Below are 13870 nucleotides of genomic sequence, written 5' to 3'. Positions count from 1 at the left end.
TTACATTTTTGCATTTACTTTTCAGTATCTCTGGTGCTCTGCACTTGAAAGACTAGCTTTGAGGAAAAAGGAGAGAGTATGATAAATAAGAAGCGGGATGAGATGAGAGGGTGGAATGCATAGAGAGGAAGAGAGTGGTTTGGTAATGCACATCCTCTGTTTTTGTTATTTGTCCTCTGTGTCTGTCTTTCATAGCGAGGATCAGTGAAGTGGCAGGTGGATAAAGAGAACACCTGCTCTCTTCATCTCGCTCTGCTTCTCTCTTTCGCTCCCCTCGCTCTGCTTTTGGCTCTTTTTTTCTGTCTCTTGTTCTCTCATTGCGCTCCCTCTCTCTTTTCTCAAGTTTCACCCATTTTGTCTCTCCCTTTCACCCCCACTTCATTTTTTTGCATTGATGCAGCCTGTCAAACATCTCACAGAAGAAAAAATGAAAAAGGAAATGCAAATGGATCTCAAGTGTTTGTGTGACTCGGTGTGTGTGTGTGTGTGTGTGTGTGTGTGTGTGTCTCGGTGTGTGTGCGTGCGTGTGTGTGCGTGCATGTAGGCCTGTGCTGTAGTTAGTGTTAGAGATCAGAAGCACAGCAGCAGGAAGGAATAGAGGGAGGGGTGGATGTTATTTTCCCTCTTGTATTAATTCTTTTCATTAGCCCTGTCTAATTAATTCAGTGCCTCCTCCTGCCTTCATTTCACTATATTTTACTTCTAGACCTCTGTTGCTTGCTACTTTCTTCTTTCTTTCTCTCTGTCCCTGTTTTTTTATGTAATACTTCAGTTTTATTGTTCTTTTGTCTTTCTCTCTTTTCTTGTTTGGATTGATGCTATGATGTGAGAATGGCAGTATTGCTTAAACTATGGTTAAGACGGAAAATCTCAAGTACTGTAACTGTTAGCTTTAAATATAATTAGGTATTAAGTATTCTCTAGAGGATGAATCCAGTTGATGTCAGCAAACCCTGAGGATTTCCTTTAGTTTAGTATTGTGGTCACTAATGCAGGTAAATATGTCAACATCTATTAGATGAATTTGCACAAAATGTTGCCGTCATTCATAACTCCCAGGCCCTATTCCCAGGCCAGTTGCTCATTAATGCAAATATCTAATTGGCCAATCACATGATAGCAACTCAGTGCATTTAGGCATGTGAACATGATCAAGATGGCCTGGTTAAGTTTGACCCAAGCATCAGAGTGGGGAAGAAAGGTGATTTAAGTGACTTTGAACATGGCATGATTGTTGGTGCCAGACGAGCTGGACTGAGTGTTTCTGCTGATTTTCCCTCACAACCATCTCTAGGATTTAGAGAGAATGGTCTTTCCTGATAAAAAGGCAACAATAGCTCAAATAACCACTCATTACAGCCAAAGTATGCAGACGAGCGTCTCTTGAGCGCACAACACATCAAACCCTGAAGCAGGTGGTCTACAGCAGCAGAAGACCACACCCAGCTGCCAGCTAAGAACAGGAAACAGTGGCTACAATTTGCACACGCTCACCAAAATTAGACAATAGAATTATGGAAAAATATTACCTCATTTGATGAGTCTCAATTTCTGCTGTGACACTTAGATGGTAGGGTCAGAATTTAATGCAAACAACATGAACGCATGCCTCCATCCTGTAATGTATCAACAGTTCAGGCTGTTGGTGCTGTAATGGTGTGGATGATATTTTCTTGGCATGCTTTGGGCTTTTTGCCACCAACTGAGCATTGATTAAATGCCACAGCCTACCATTTCCATGCCTTTATGATCACCGTGTACCCATCTTCTGCTGGCTAACACACCATGTCACAAAGCTTAAATCATCTTGAATATGACAGTGAGCGTATTGGCTTATTCTCAAATATACCCAAATGTCCTCCACAGTCACCAGATCTCAATTCAGTAGATCAGCTTTGGGATGTGGTGCAACAGGTGATTCACATCGATGTCACTGGTTTAGATAGGATGTTTTATTCTTCCAATATATTCTAGGTCTGACCCATGGTCCCCTCTTGGTTAGATTTGCCAGAAACACAGTGCCACCAAAAAACGTCCACGAGCCACACTGATCATATGCCCAGATAGTAACAGGTTGAATTATGAGCTCATCAACCTGTTTGTAAGGGTGGGCCAAACCACATTGTCGAGGAATTCTTTTTTGCCTGTGGTCTTCTGGTGATTACTCAAAGTTTATGACCATGTGTAAATTTATAGCTCAACCAATTGTGGTCTTTGACAGCAGCCGTGTTACTGTAGTATGCCACTTCTATTAAATATCACAAATCATAAATATATGTATTTAAACTTCTCAGTTTTTGGAAGCAGCTTTTTCATTACCCTTCAAGCCCCACCACCTAACTCGACCACCTTCCATTTTCTTATTAACATAGAATATAATGGTGTGCTTCAACAACAGATTAAGAAATTGTGTTGTTTTTATTTTTGGGTGTGTGTGTATGTGTGTAATTACTGTTTTCATTTTTCTGCAAGTCAATCTTCCAGTTAGATACTGAGAGCATGCTCTAAATCTTTATACACTACCTTTTCCATATTTCCACTCCGCATCCTTGTCTCTGTCTTTCTTCCCCAGTCTCAGTTCCTGTTGTCTGGATTAAACTCAAATGTGCTGAGCAGCGATGAGGCAGCATTAGCTATATGTGTGTATATATTTTTGTGTGTGTGTTTGTGAGGGAATGACAGACAAAGAGAGGGAGAACTTGTTTCTTCACTTTGCATCTTTCCCCTGTTGCCACCCACTTTCATCAGTAACCCTCTCTCTGGAGTTTATCAGCATCTGTACTGCTATCAGTGGATTGGGGGGGGGGGGGGGGGGGGGGGGGGGGGGTGGGTGGATGGATGGTCTAGAGAGGGAGACAAAATGCACAGATAGAGTTAGAGACAGAGACGAGAGGGGAGAACAAAAGCACAAAACGAAGTTCAGACAAACTCACTTAGAAAAACACACACATACACATAGGGAGCAGAGAGAAGGTCAGGAGAGGATTAATGGCTGTGCTCTGATAGATAAACTAATCAAACAAACAAAGACTTCAGCACACACATGCATTAAAACACAGGCAGAATGTAAAGCAGACACATACTTGAATAATCCAAACTAGACAGAGACACTGAGAGACTGAAAGCAAGTCATAAGTCCATAGAGGATGCTGCCACAAAAAAGTTATGACAAGCATACACATGCAACATCAATCTGCACTTTTATTGACTTTGATTAGAGTGTTGGCATCCTCTCCTCCATGGAATCGGTTTGCAGGAATGGATTAAGTCCTTGACAAAAAAGTATTTTTAGCTCAATGAGTGCATCCATGGAAAATATTGTTTCAATCTCAGATAGCACTCCAAACTCTTCCTCACGAGACACACGCATTTTTAAGACTGTTTGTTTTTCTCCTGTAATAGTGTTTGTATTTGTGTGCCACACATGTGAGGGCTGCCCTGCTTTTTAGCCTGGCTGTTTCGAAGAAAAAGTCGAGGTATTGCCACAGGCTTGGTGGCGTTGGTGTCAGCAGCGTCTCTTCACAAAAACTTTAACGTTGGGCATAACACAAGAACAATGTGACCTAGAATGGTCAAATAGATACCATAGATGCATCTGCTAAAAATCTCAGACGTGTTTCGAATCATCGACCTTAACCTGAAGTTAAAGGTCAGAGGTCAATTTTTCTGAAAATATTGTGAACACAGTAACTCTAGAATGATGTGATCTAGGATGTTCAAATTCACAACATAGATGCATACTGTTCAAGCTAGACTCATCAAACAAATTAAATATTTGGTTTACATTTAAGATTTTTGTCTTAATTTTCATTCTTACACTTGAGAAGTATAGAATTTGTCTATTTATGCTCTGTCAACTCGTCCAGCAGCTGAAGTAGTTCTGTTTTTTTTTGTAGCTCTGCTAGGTCAAAGCTATCCTTCATTTATTTATAATAAAACTTTTTATTATTATTTTATTTTCTTCTACTGATTTAATTTTTGTCATGTTTTTTTATCTGTCTGATCAAATGATTCCACATCTGTGTGTGTGTGTGTGTGTGTGCGTGTGTTTTTGTGTAGCCTGACCAGAACGGTGGAGATTCTTGGAGAGGACAGCCCTCTGGGAATTCACGTGGTTCCCTACTGCTCATCTCTCAGTGGACGGTGAGTTGTGTGCATGAATGCATTCCTACTCAATCACTTGGTATATAGACAATGCATATCCTTCTATAGAAGCACCAGTTCTGTACTTTAACCCCCAAAGTCGTCGTCAGTTTACCATAGAAAGCATGTACTAAAGTCATGTTGTTATAATCCTGTTATTTGCTTGTAAGAAGTTCTGGGGCCTGCACTGCAGCACATAAACACGGACATATGCTCACACAGTGGGAAAAAGTAGAAAAGGAAGACAAAATTGCACAGCTATGCAGGGCTCTTCTTTGGGTATGTGACAGTCAGACAGTGGATGGGGATTTCCTAAAGGAAAGCAGGATAACTTTTTATGACTGTTCTCATGACTCACCTGACCCTACCAGTCTCCTCCTTGAATTCCTCTTTCTGTTTTTCCCCTTCATAAACTCCAGTTTTTTTTTTTGTTTTTTTTTTTTCCCACACAGTCATCTTTTTTACCTTTTAACCTACAGTAGTTTCAACATTTTGCAGAAGCAATTTTTAATCCCTGTCACCATCAAAAGCTGTGTCTTGGTTGGGAAATTCTGAAAGTTAAGGACCCAGAGTTTATGAACTTGTCTTTTGTGTGCCTATGCACCATTAAATCCCTGCCATTTTATTATACACTATACACTGTTAAAAAAAATTAAAGGAACACTTTGAAAACACATCAGATGTCGATGAGAAAAAATTATGCTGTATATCTGTACTGATATGGATTGGGTAATGTTGGGAACAAAATGATTCCACCTCTTTTGATGGGCATGGAAATGATCAACCTACAGAGGGCTTAATTCAAAGAAATGTTTTTCACAGTACCACAGAGTCCTGGGAAAACTTTCTTTTTTACATGACTATAAGTTATAGTAGAAACCCACAGTGGGGTATGGAGATAAAACTGATATAACTGTGTCAAAGTAACTCATATGGCAAGACTGTGGGCTAACCTATCAGACACCTCTGTCTGCTGTTCTGTGCATTTGTGAACCTATGCATGGGAAAGATATTTAATAAATAAATAAAACATCCTTTAATCTGTTGTCCTCTCCATGTTGGCTCTCCTGTCAGGTCTCTTGGTCTGTATATTCGTGGAGTGGAGGAAGAGAGCCGCTCGAGAAAGGAGGGCTTGTTTCAAGAAGATGAGTGCATTGTGAAAATCAACGACACTGACCTCCTGGACAAGACATTCAGCCAGTGAGTATGACTCTGTTAATCTGTGTTAGAGTTAATGGCAAGTGCACATCCCTGGAATAAAATAAACACAGAATGTCATGTTAGAAATGACTCTGTTAGGATTAATGTAATACGTTGTGAAAAATGCCTACTGGGAATACTGCATAAGGACCATGGAAGAACAGTTTTACATTTAAAAATTGCCATTCCAGCTATGATTTTTTTGTTAATGGAGCAATATAAGCATATTTAAATTTAAAACGTAAATGCATATTAGTAATGCATATTAGGTTTTGGTTTTAAAGTAAAATTACATTAATTTGTGGTAGTGTCACCAACTTTAATGAGAAAAATAAAAATAAAATCAAGGCCTAAATCGACCCACGACATCTCACTGTTTTCCCTGCTCGCTTTCCTTCTGTGTGTGTCTTGTTTTCTTTTCCATGGTTAGAGGGCTGAGGTATCACTGCAAATACAAATAAAGGCAGAAAAGACACTTGACAGATGTTTAGAAAGCACTGCTTCTGGATTAATCTGTGTATGTGTGCATGTCTGCTGAAGCTGGTCTCTGCGCCTGCTCCATCGTATTCCTTAAAGGAAAGATTTGTTCAACATTCATTTGAGATCAAATGTTTCTCTGTAGAGTTTGCTTACTGTGCCCCTGAAGCACTGAAAAGGGGTACATAAACATGAGTGTTTAGGGATGTAATATGATTACAGAGCATTAAAATGATAAAAGACAGCCGTAAAAACAATTGTCACAGATTACCAGCACAGATGTGGATATTACATTGATTATGACACATTACAGTGTGTATTCAGTTCACACAACAGATCCTGTCCAGTGTTCGCTGTGGTAATGAGATTATGTGTGAGGTATTTTATGCTGTACTGTAGGTAAATGGATTATCACTGGTGAGGTTTGTACCTATTGTTCAAAGACAGGTGTGTAGTCCCCTGTGCACTCTCTGACAAACACAAATACACACATACAAGGACAGTTTTTCTCCTTTACACCCTCACTTGGATGTGATATATTATCAGGCCCTTTCTTAACATTGAAAAAGTTGAATAGTGTCTTATACACACACACACAAATGCTCTTGCCAGTATTGTTCCACCATAGCAGGTGTATTGTGAAATGCAGCTTGATCCGGCAAAATACGTGTAAGTAGGCCACAAAGTCCACTGATCCCTCTGAAAGCTATGTACACACACACACACACACACACACACACACACATGCGCGCGCGCGCGCGCACAATCTTCCACACTGCCATTGTCTCTGTTTAGCAGCTGTATTGCGAAAGCCTGCTTGATTAGAATATCATTTTTACTCAAATGTGCCTGCACACGTGTTTACAGTCAGGAGCAATAATGATCTCATCTGTCCACAATGGTCCCAATACACTCATACACACACACAAACAGCATTGTCTGTTTGCTTTCAGAACTGTTTGCTGTTACCACAATAAGCAAGTGGTTAGCACTAGTAAGCACTAGTAAACTGATAGCCCCCCGCCACCTGCGATCGTCCGATACCCAAGGGTATCATGGTAGATATGATACAAAATCAATTCACCACAAATGTTTATTACACATGTATGTTCTCACAGAGCATGATTCTAATACAGTGTGGGGCTTCCCTCGCTCTCACATTAGCCTCAGTATCAGATTTAACAAGATGCTGGAAGCCTTTGAGATGTTGAGATGTCCATATTGAAAATTATGCGAATTTGTCAGCTAAGCACTCACATTGCAAATCTCCTGTTATCACATTCTAACTCTTTTGTATTGGATGCAGATATGGTGACTAGAGAAACCAGTTTGATATTACTGCTTCTTTATGACATGCTCAAAGTGTCCATTAGAAGATGGTAATAAGAAATCCATATGGTCAGCAAAAATATCCATAAAGGCTCTTAATTCATACCATGATTGATATTGGTGCTCATATTCCCAGCACCATGAGAACACCATAATCATCTGTGACTGTTGACTAAGGCAGGTTGAGTCCAATATTGGTGATGGTGTTGCCAAAGCAATGTGGCAAACACAGGCCATGTAATGTAATTGAAATTCAGTCACTTGAAGCAATGGCAGGTGAAATAACCAAAAGTAAAATGAAGTGGGAAAGTACCAAGTTAAAGTTTTAGGTAAACTAAATTGACTAAAAGTGTTAAAAGATCCTGATGATTGACCTATGATGAGGTGGGAAATATCCTATAGCGGGGTTTGAGCCAGAAAAATATTTCAGCCCGGCATGTGTGTGTTAATTAGCTTTGTAATGCTAATTAGCTTGCTAATGTTAAACACTAAATGTCACGCCCACTTGCTAATAGCAGTGATGGTGAACTGTTAGCTCGATAGTTCAATAATACTTTTTGCATATAAACCAGAAGAGTTACACTTACATATCATGGATTCAGCGTGTCCCATTTCCTTCCACTACTGGGTTTGCAGATATCACGTAAGAAACACACACAAAAAACCCCCATTATAATCCAGGTGTTTTATCGATCCGATCAGCTGTTAACAGCACTTCCTGCAACCGCTGGGTTGTTAACCCTGTATGGGTTACCTACACAGCCAAGGCCCGGATATCCGCTATTTAACGACTGTCTGCTCAAAGTGATGACAATTGAGCAAGTCTCTTTACAGGTGAAGGGAGGTTTCAATTTTTGGCCTTAGCTGACAAGAAAGGAGCCAGATGTGCTTATCTGCTATTGCAGTCTAAGGTTTGACGTGCTGTTCTTTCTGAGATGCTTGTCTGCTCATTGCACTTCTCCAGTGTTTTATCTGATGTTTCCTCTCGTTCAGGCCTCTTGTTTTAAAAGTTTCTTTACTCGATGGATGTTTTTAGATGCACCAAAATCAAGCCCTTCACTTTGCTTAAAAAATATTTTTATTGGGTTTTACTTTTCAACAACAGAAAGAAATAATAGTAACGATTATACAAATAACAATAATAAGCAGAAGAAGACACATCTTCTTAATAGACACGTCAATCATACACCAGTCCTTGTAAGTCCGTTATCATCTCATCATCTTGACCATCACTTGAAGTCTTATGCAAAAACAAAAACTCTCATTGAAATGGCAGACGCATTCAGATTAACATACTCAAACAGGTTTAGTATGGACCAGGCAAGTTACGAAGTCCAGTGGGATGGGTTCCAGTATTATCCTGTGCCACCCGAAGATTGTGGGAGTTTTATGGGAGATCCACTGAAGTAGTGTATTTTTCCTGGCACAGAAAGTCAGAACATTAAACTGTTTTCTGAGATATTTGTTTTGGATTTAAGTGCTTGGAAGACCAAGGAGAAGAGACACCGAGGTCGAGATCAATTCCAATTCCGAAGATTTGCTGCAGTTCACAGAGAACTGAGTCCCAATATTTCTGCAATTTGGGGCAGGACCAATGGCAGTGTGTAAGACTGCCAGTATTTATTTTACACTTAGGACATAAAAGTGAAATGCTAGCCTGGACTATGCAGAATTTGAAATTGCCCTAGATCATATGCAATTTTTTTTTTTTTAAATGTTATTCCAAATATCCTCCTACATATTTTCTGTGATCTCTACCCCCAGTTCCCTCTCCCAGGTCTGTCTCCATAGCACCCCCTCAGCTGTTCACTTTTAAGAGATCACATTTTTATTTCCTAATTTTGATCTTTAGTGTGTACATACACTCAAGCTCCTGGCTTTTATTTAAAATTTAACTATTGCTTCAGATGGATGGATGGATGATGGATGGAATTATTACATACTTGATTTATTACTTTTCACCTGACTTTCTAAACATAGTTTCTGGTTACAGTTAGTTCTAATCATTATAATGTGCTCCTAATTTTGAAGGGAAATGATATGTATATAACCCAATAAAATGCTAATAAACTGGATTTGCTCTGTCAGTTATCTGAGGAGAATAATGGTGTGTGCTGTAGCTTCTGACACAACTGTTCCTCTAACTAACTTAGTGTGATCTGATATAGATAAATTCTCTTCAAAATGATCTTTTTTTTTATAGATCATGAGATTATGATGGCCTTCTGCACAGGTGTCATGGCTCTGTGTTGTCTCCTGTTTTGTCTTACTCATGAGCTTGGTGAAGATAAAAGCATTAAGAGATGCAGAGAGCCACCAGAAGTAAGCAGTGAAAGAAATGGAGGGGTACACATTAGAAAATTTATATTTCTAAAGTATATTTAACGTTAGATTATAGTAGTCTACATTTAAAACCTCTGACAGCAGTCTTTTTCATAAATGCTTTATTTTATTTCAAAAATGTCACTTATTAGTTTACACAGGTTGTGGTAAACTTGTTTGATCAGTCACTTTTCAATAAAAACAACTGCTTGTTAGAACAGTACTAGTCAATTTAAGAAATGACAGTTTACTTTAAAATAAATGACCCTAAAATATACTAGAGTGTCTTACAAAAGTCTGATATCCCATTTATTATAATTACCAACTAATTGGCATTTTTTTGTCATTTACAATCACATTTATACCATGTATCTTTATTTAAAAATTTCTCTCCTAATTGAGTTATATGCCCTTTTGTAATTAGTTTTCTTGTCAGAGATTGATAACTGCTCTCCCCATGTAATTGTGATTAATGACATGATTACTTTTAATGGTTTGTGCCACTTGTAGTACATAATGTACTAAAAACTTTAGGCGATTCTTAAAACTTTTCTTCTACTCTTCTTCCAGCACCAATTAGTCATCTTTTTCCTCATGTTCTCTTTTTTTCTCTCATTTCTGCCCTTCATCCTTTTTAGAGCTCAGGATGTTTTTCGTCAGGCAATGCGTTCCCCGGTTGTACGTCTGGAAGTTGTGCCTTCCTCCAACAGAGAACGCTATGAAAAGAGTCTGATTGGTCAGCTCTTTGGCAATAGTACCGGCCCCTCCAGCAGCCCCCGAACTGGCAAGACCAAAGAGCCGCCTCCACCTGTCAAAGCCAAACCTGTTTTTAAACCCTCTGAGAATCCAGCTACACGGCTGGCAGAAGAAACAGCTGGTCTCGAACCTGGTTTTAGTGTAAGTTTCCTCTGCTCCATGTCTTGTAATCTATCTTACATGCAGTATAAAGTGGCTGCAAAGCAATAATTTGGCGAGTTTAATACTAAATCTATATGTTTGATAAAAGTCTTAAAATACAATAAAGCCCAACGTTGCGGTTCTGTCTGCTCGCCTTCCCTTGTTGCAACTTTTATAGAGCAATTATTAGCTTAAAGATCTTTCCAGCCTCCCTCCTTAAAACAACTTGAGGGGCTTATGAAATGAAATTTGCACAATTTACACTATTGACAAAATATTTCCCATGTCCTGTCTTTCTGAGCACCATTTTTTGATTGCTTTAAATTCTGTCAGTGTATGCTAATTGTAGAAAGAGTCCCAAAAATCCATTATTATTTTGACTTGGTTCCCACCGCTTTCCTAAATCGATCAAGTCTGAAAACACTAACAGATGCAACTTTGTCACCATGGTGACATGGCTGACATTTAAAAACAGCTGGCCCAGAGGCAGCAGTTTCTCAGCAGCAGCTGATTATCTGTTTTTATTTGCAGTTTTTTTTCCCTGTCATGCTGTTATGCAGATGTGATGGGCTGTTTTATAAACGTGCCTGTTTCAAGTGCTTCTCCATATACAGCTACATACTCTGCCATGTTTTATAGCAGCACAGCACATATTAGAAAGTTAACATTTAGAAAGTTACCATTTTAAATCCCATAAGCAATTTTTATTAAGTGGATGGTACTGATAATGACTCAAAGGTAGACAGCGTGTACTGGACTTACTTTGCTGTAACAGAGATATAGAATAATAAGTGCCACACGCTGCTTTTTAAATTAAAATGCCTCTGTTAATATTTTTATGAATTTTATTGCTTATTAAAATGACTTCACTGCTCTGTGTTTTTAAAAATAGACTCCCAAGGGGAAAAGTGAGAGCCCCCTTCTTAAGAAAAGTCCTGCCCTCTCCAGCTTGATGGCCAATAAGAGAGGAGGACGAAGATTAAGGATTGATTTAAAGAAAGGTAGGAAACACCTGTCTACAGAACACAGCCTCACTTAACCTGTACAGAGTCTGGATTCTTTTTTTTTTTTTTGTAAATATTTTTGTAAATATTACTTACTTTACTAATGAGTGGAAGTGTTTGTTTCCTTGTTCTGTGCTCTGCTCATTTTTTGTTAATTTGCCTTTGCTTTATATGCAAATGTTGTCTATTTTGTAGTGTGTTTAAATTGTCCGTATGATGCTCAAAAACCCTGATACATTCTCTAAATTTGCATGTGTGTGCTCTCAGTTTGAGGTTCAGGTAAAATTATTATTTTTTTTCTATGCAGTTTTTTTTTCTGCATCCCATCTGTCTTTTTTCTGAATTTTCATTCATCAGTCTCTGTAATATTTCTTGATGTTTTCTGAATCTTTACAGATGCCCTGCTTTATTTCTCCTGCTGTCTGTCCATAATTGAGCATATTCCACCAAAGTTTCCTTTCACTGTTTTCTGGCTTTGAGCCCTTCCTCTCACTCTTCCTCTCTCCATCTTCCCAATTCTCTCTCTTCAGGGTCTATTAAGTCTTTATTGATCTGTTCATTTCTGCTGATATGAATTCATACTGGCCCAAACTGCTGACTTAGCTCTGCTAAAGAGACTAGACTTAATGAGGTCTATAAAGTGCACAATCAGTCCCTCTGTCTGTGTGTGGCTTTTTTGTTCAGGCATGCATGTGTGTGAATGCTTTCATGCACATTTTGTGCACATGTTTCTCACTGATTAGTGTTTTAATATTCATCACCTCAGTTTCCGGAACGTTCACTCTTTGTTTCCACTTTGTTACACTCATTCCTCCCTTACCTCCTTACCTCTTGCCCTTTTCTTGTCTTTCCCTCAGTTCCTTTTGCCGCTCTCTTCCACAAACCTTAAACAATTTCACACCTGCAGGTACTGTAGCTACAGCTATAGCTGTAGGCTTTAAAGCCACACACACACAAACTCACACTCACAATCTCTTAAGGCTTTGAATTATCAAACTTATAGTATGTAGTCAGGAGCTGAGTCAACAACACTGTTTGAGTTTTCAAGAATAGTTTATGGCCAGTGTGTGTGTGTGTGTGTGTGTGTGTGTGTGTGGAGAAGAAGGCTATAGTGTAAGATTTGCACTCTCAAATCTTGAGGAAGAAAAATATAGAAGCAAGGGCTAAACATCTACAGAGGGTATTTGTGTCAAGATAGGCTAAGAGGTGTTACTTGTGCCTGCATGCTGTAAATCATCTGTGTTGCTGTGCATTTATGTATATGTGTCTAGGTCCAGAAGGTCTTGGATTTACTGTAGTAACCAGAGATTCTTCAGTACATGGTCCTGGTCCAATTCTAGTCAAAAACATTCTGCCCCGTGGGGCTGCTGTGAAAGATGGACGCCTTCAGTCTGGAGACCGCATACTAGAGGTACAGGACAGTCTAACCCAGTAGTGAGGAAAGTTAAGACAAGAAAAAAAAACATAGATAATCATGATGGCGTTTTGAATTTTGTGTGTGTTTGTAGGTAAATGGTGTGGATATCACAGGTGTGGGCCAAGAGGAGTTGGTGTGTATGCTGCGTAGCACACGACAGGGAGACAATGTGTCTCTAGTGGTCCTACGACAGGAAGACATGTTCCTACCCAGAGAAATGGTAAGAGCCAATCACGGTGTTTTACTGACATCCAGGGAAAGCTGTTTGTTGAGAGGGTCACTGGCCGATTAAAAGGATAACAATTTATTATTAATTCTATTTTGTTTTCATGTTGTTGTTTTTGGTCCAATCAACAGACCTGCCTGGATGATGCATGACCTAAAAGATGATACACTTCCCCGTTCAATAATATTGCCTTTTTTAACTTAACTAAGCAATCATGTAATGAAGTGTTTCAGATAACTACATTATGACTGACTCAGTTGATGACGTTGTAAAGTTTATATTATTTAGATAATCAAATCTTTTTATTTCGTTTTCCCCTGCTACATTCTTTGTGCTGATTTTCACCACTGCTTTTAATAATAAAAAGATCTTTAATTCACCTAACTCTATTTTTCTATCTTTTTCTGACTTTGCAATTTTAACTATTGTGCATGCACTGGTGATAATTATGACTGTTGCTCTTTTTTCCCTTCTAAATATCTCATTATCTCTTGACATTTTCTCAGGATATTTATTTTACTTTTATCTTAGTGGTGATGCACACCTGTAGATTTGTCACAGATGGTGATAACTATCATTTTTAGCAGTCTCTTGTTTAATCTCTTGGTTTAATTTGCTTTTGTCTCCTGTCTGCCTGTCTCACACATTGGTTCATTTTTCCTACATCTTCTTTCCTTTTTATGGTGCTTTTTGTAGCTCTCTCCCCTCTGTGTCTCTTTCCGCTCCTGTCGACTGATGTTTCCTCAACGGCTGCCGGGAAGTTCCATGTACAGACATGAGCTTGTGACCCTGAGCCCCATAGGAAATTCTGTTTGTGCAGACAGGAAGAGGAGCAATGTGTTTGTGCGTGTACAT

General features: G+C 39.0%; 1 protein-coding gene across 3 annotated transcripts in view; it reads left to right on the top strand.

Annotated features, from left to right (window-relative positions):
- The window catches only part of pard3bb (par-3 family cell polarity regulator beta b), a 219535-nt gene that overhangs the window by 71676 nt on the left and 133989 nt on the right, over positions 1–13870 (top strand). For all 3 annotated transcript variants that reach the window (XM_030758551.1, XM_030758552.1, XM_030758550.1), the window contains 6 exons: positions 4060–4143; positions 5218–5343; positions 10110–10368; positions 11261–11369; positions 12644–12783; positions 12881–13009. In XM_030758551.1, the coding sequence (XP_030614411.1) occupies positions 4060–4143; positions 5218–5343; positions 10110–10368; positions 11261–11369; positions 12644–12783; positions 12881–13009 (847 nt within the window). The remainder of the gene's footprint in view (positions 1–4059; positions 4144–5217; positions 5344–10109; positions 10369–11260; positions 11370–12643; positions 12784–12880; positions 13010–13870) is intronic.

Source organism: Archocentrus centrarchus, chromosome 21 (assembly GCF_007364275.1).
Source record: "Archocentrus centrarchus isolate MPI-CPG fArcCen1 chromosome 21, fArcCen1, whole genome shotgun sequence".
NCBI lineage: Eukaryota > Metazoa > Chordata > Actinopteri > Cichliformes > Cichlidae > Archocentrus > Archocentrus centrarchus.
This window is presented reverse-complemented; position numbering and strand designations above follow the sequence as displayed.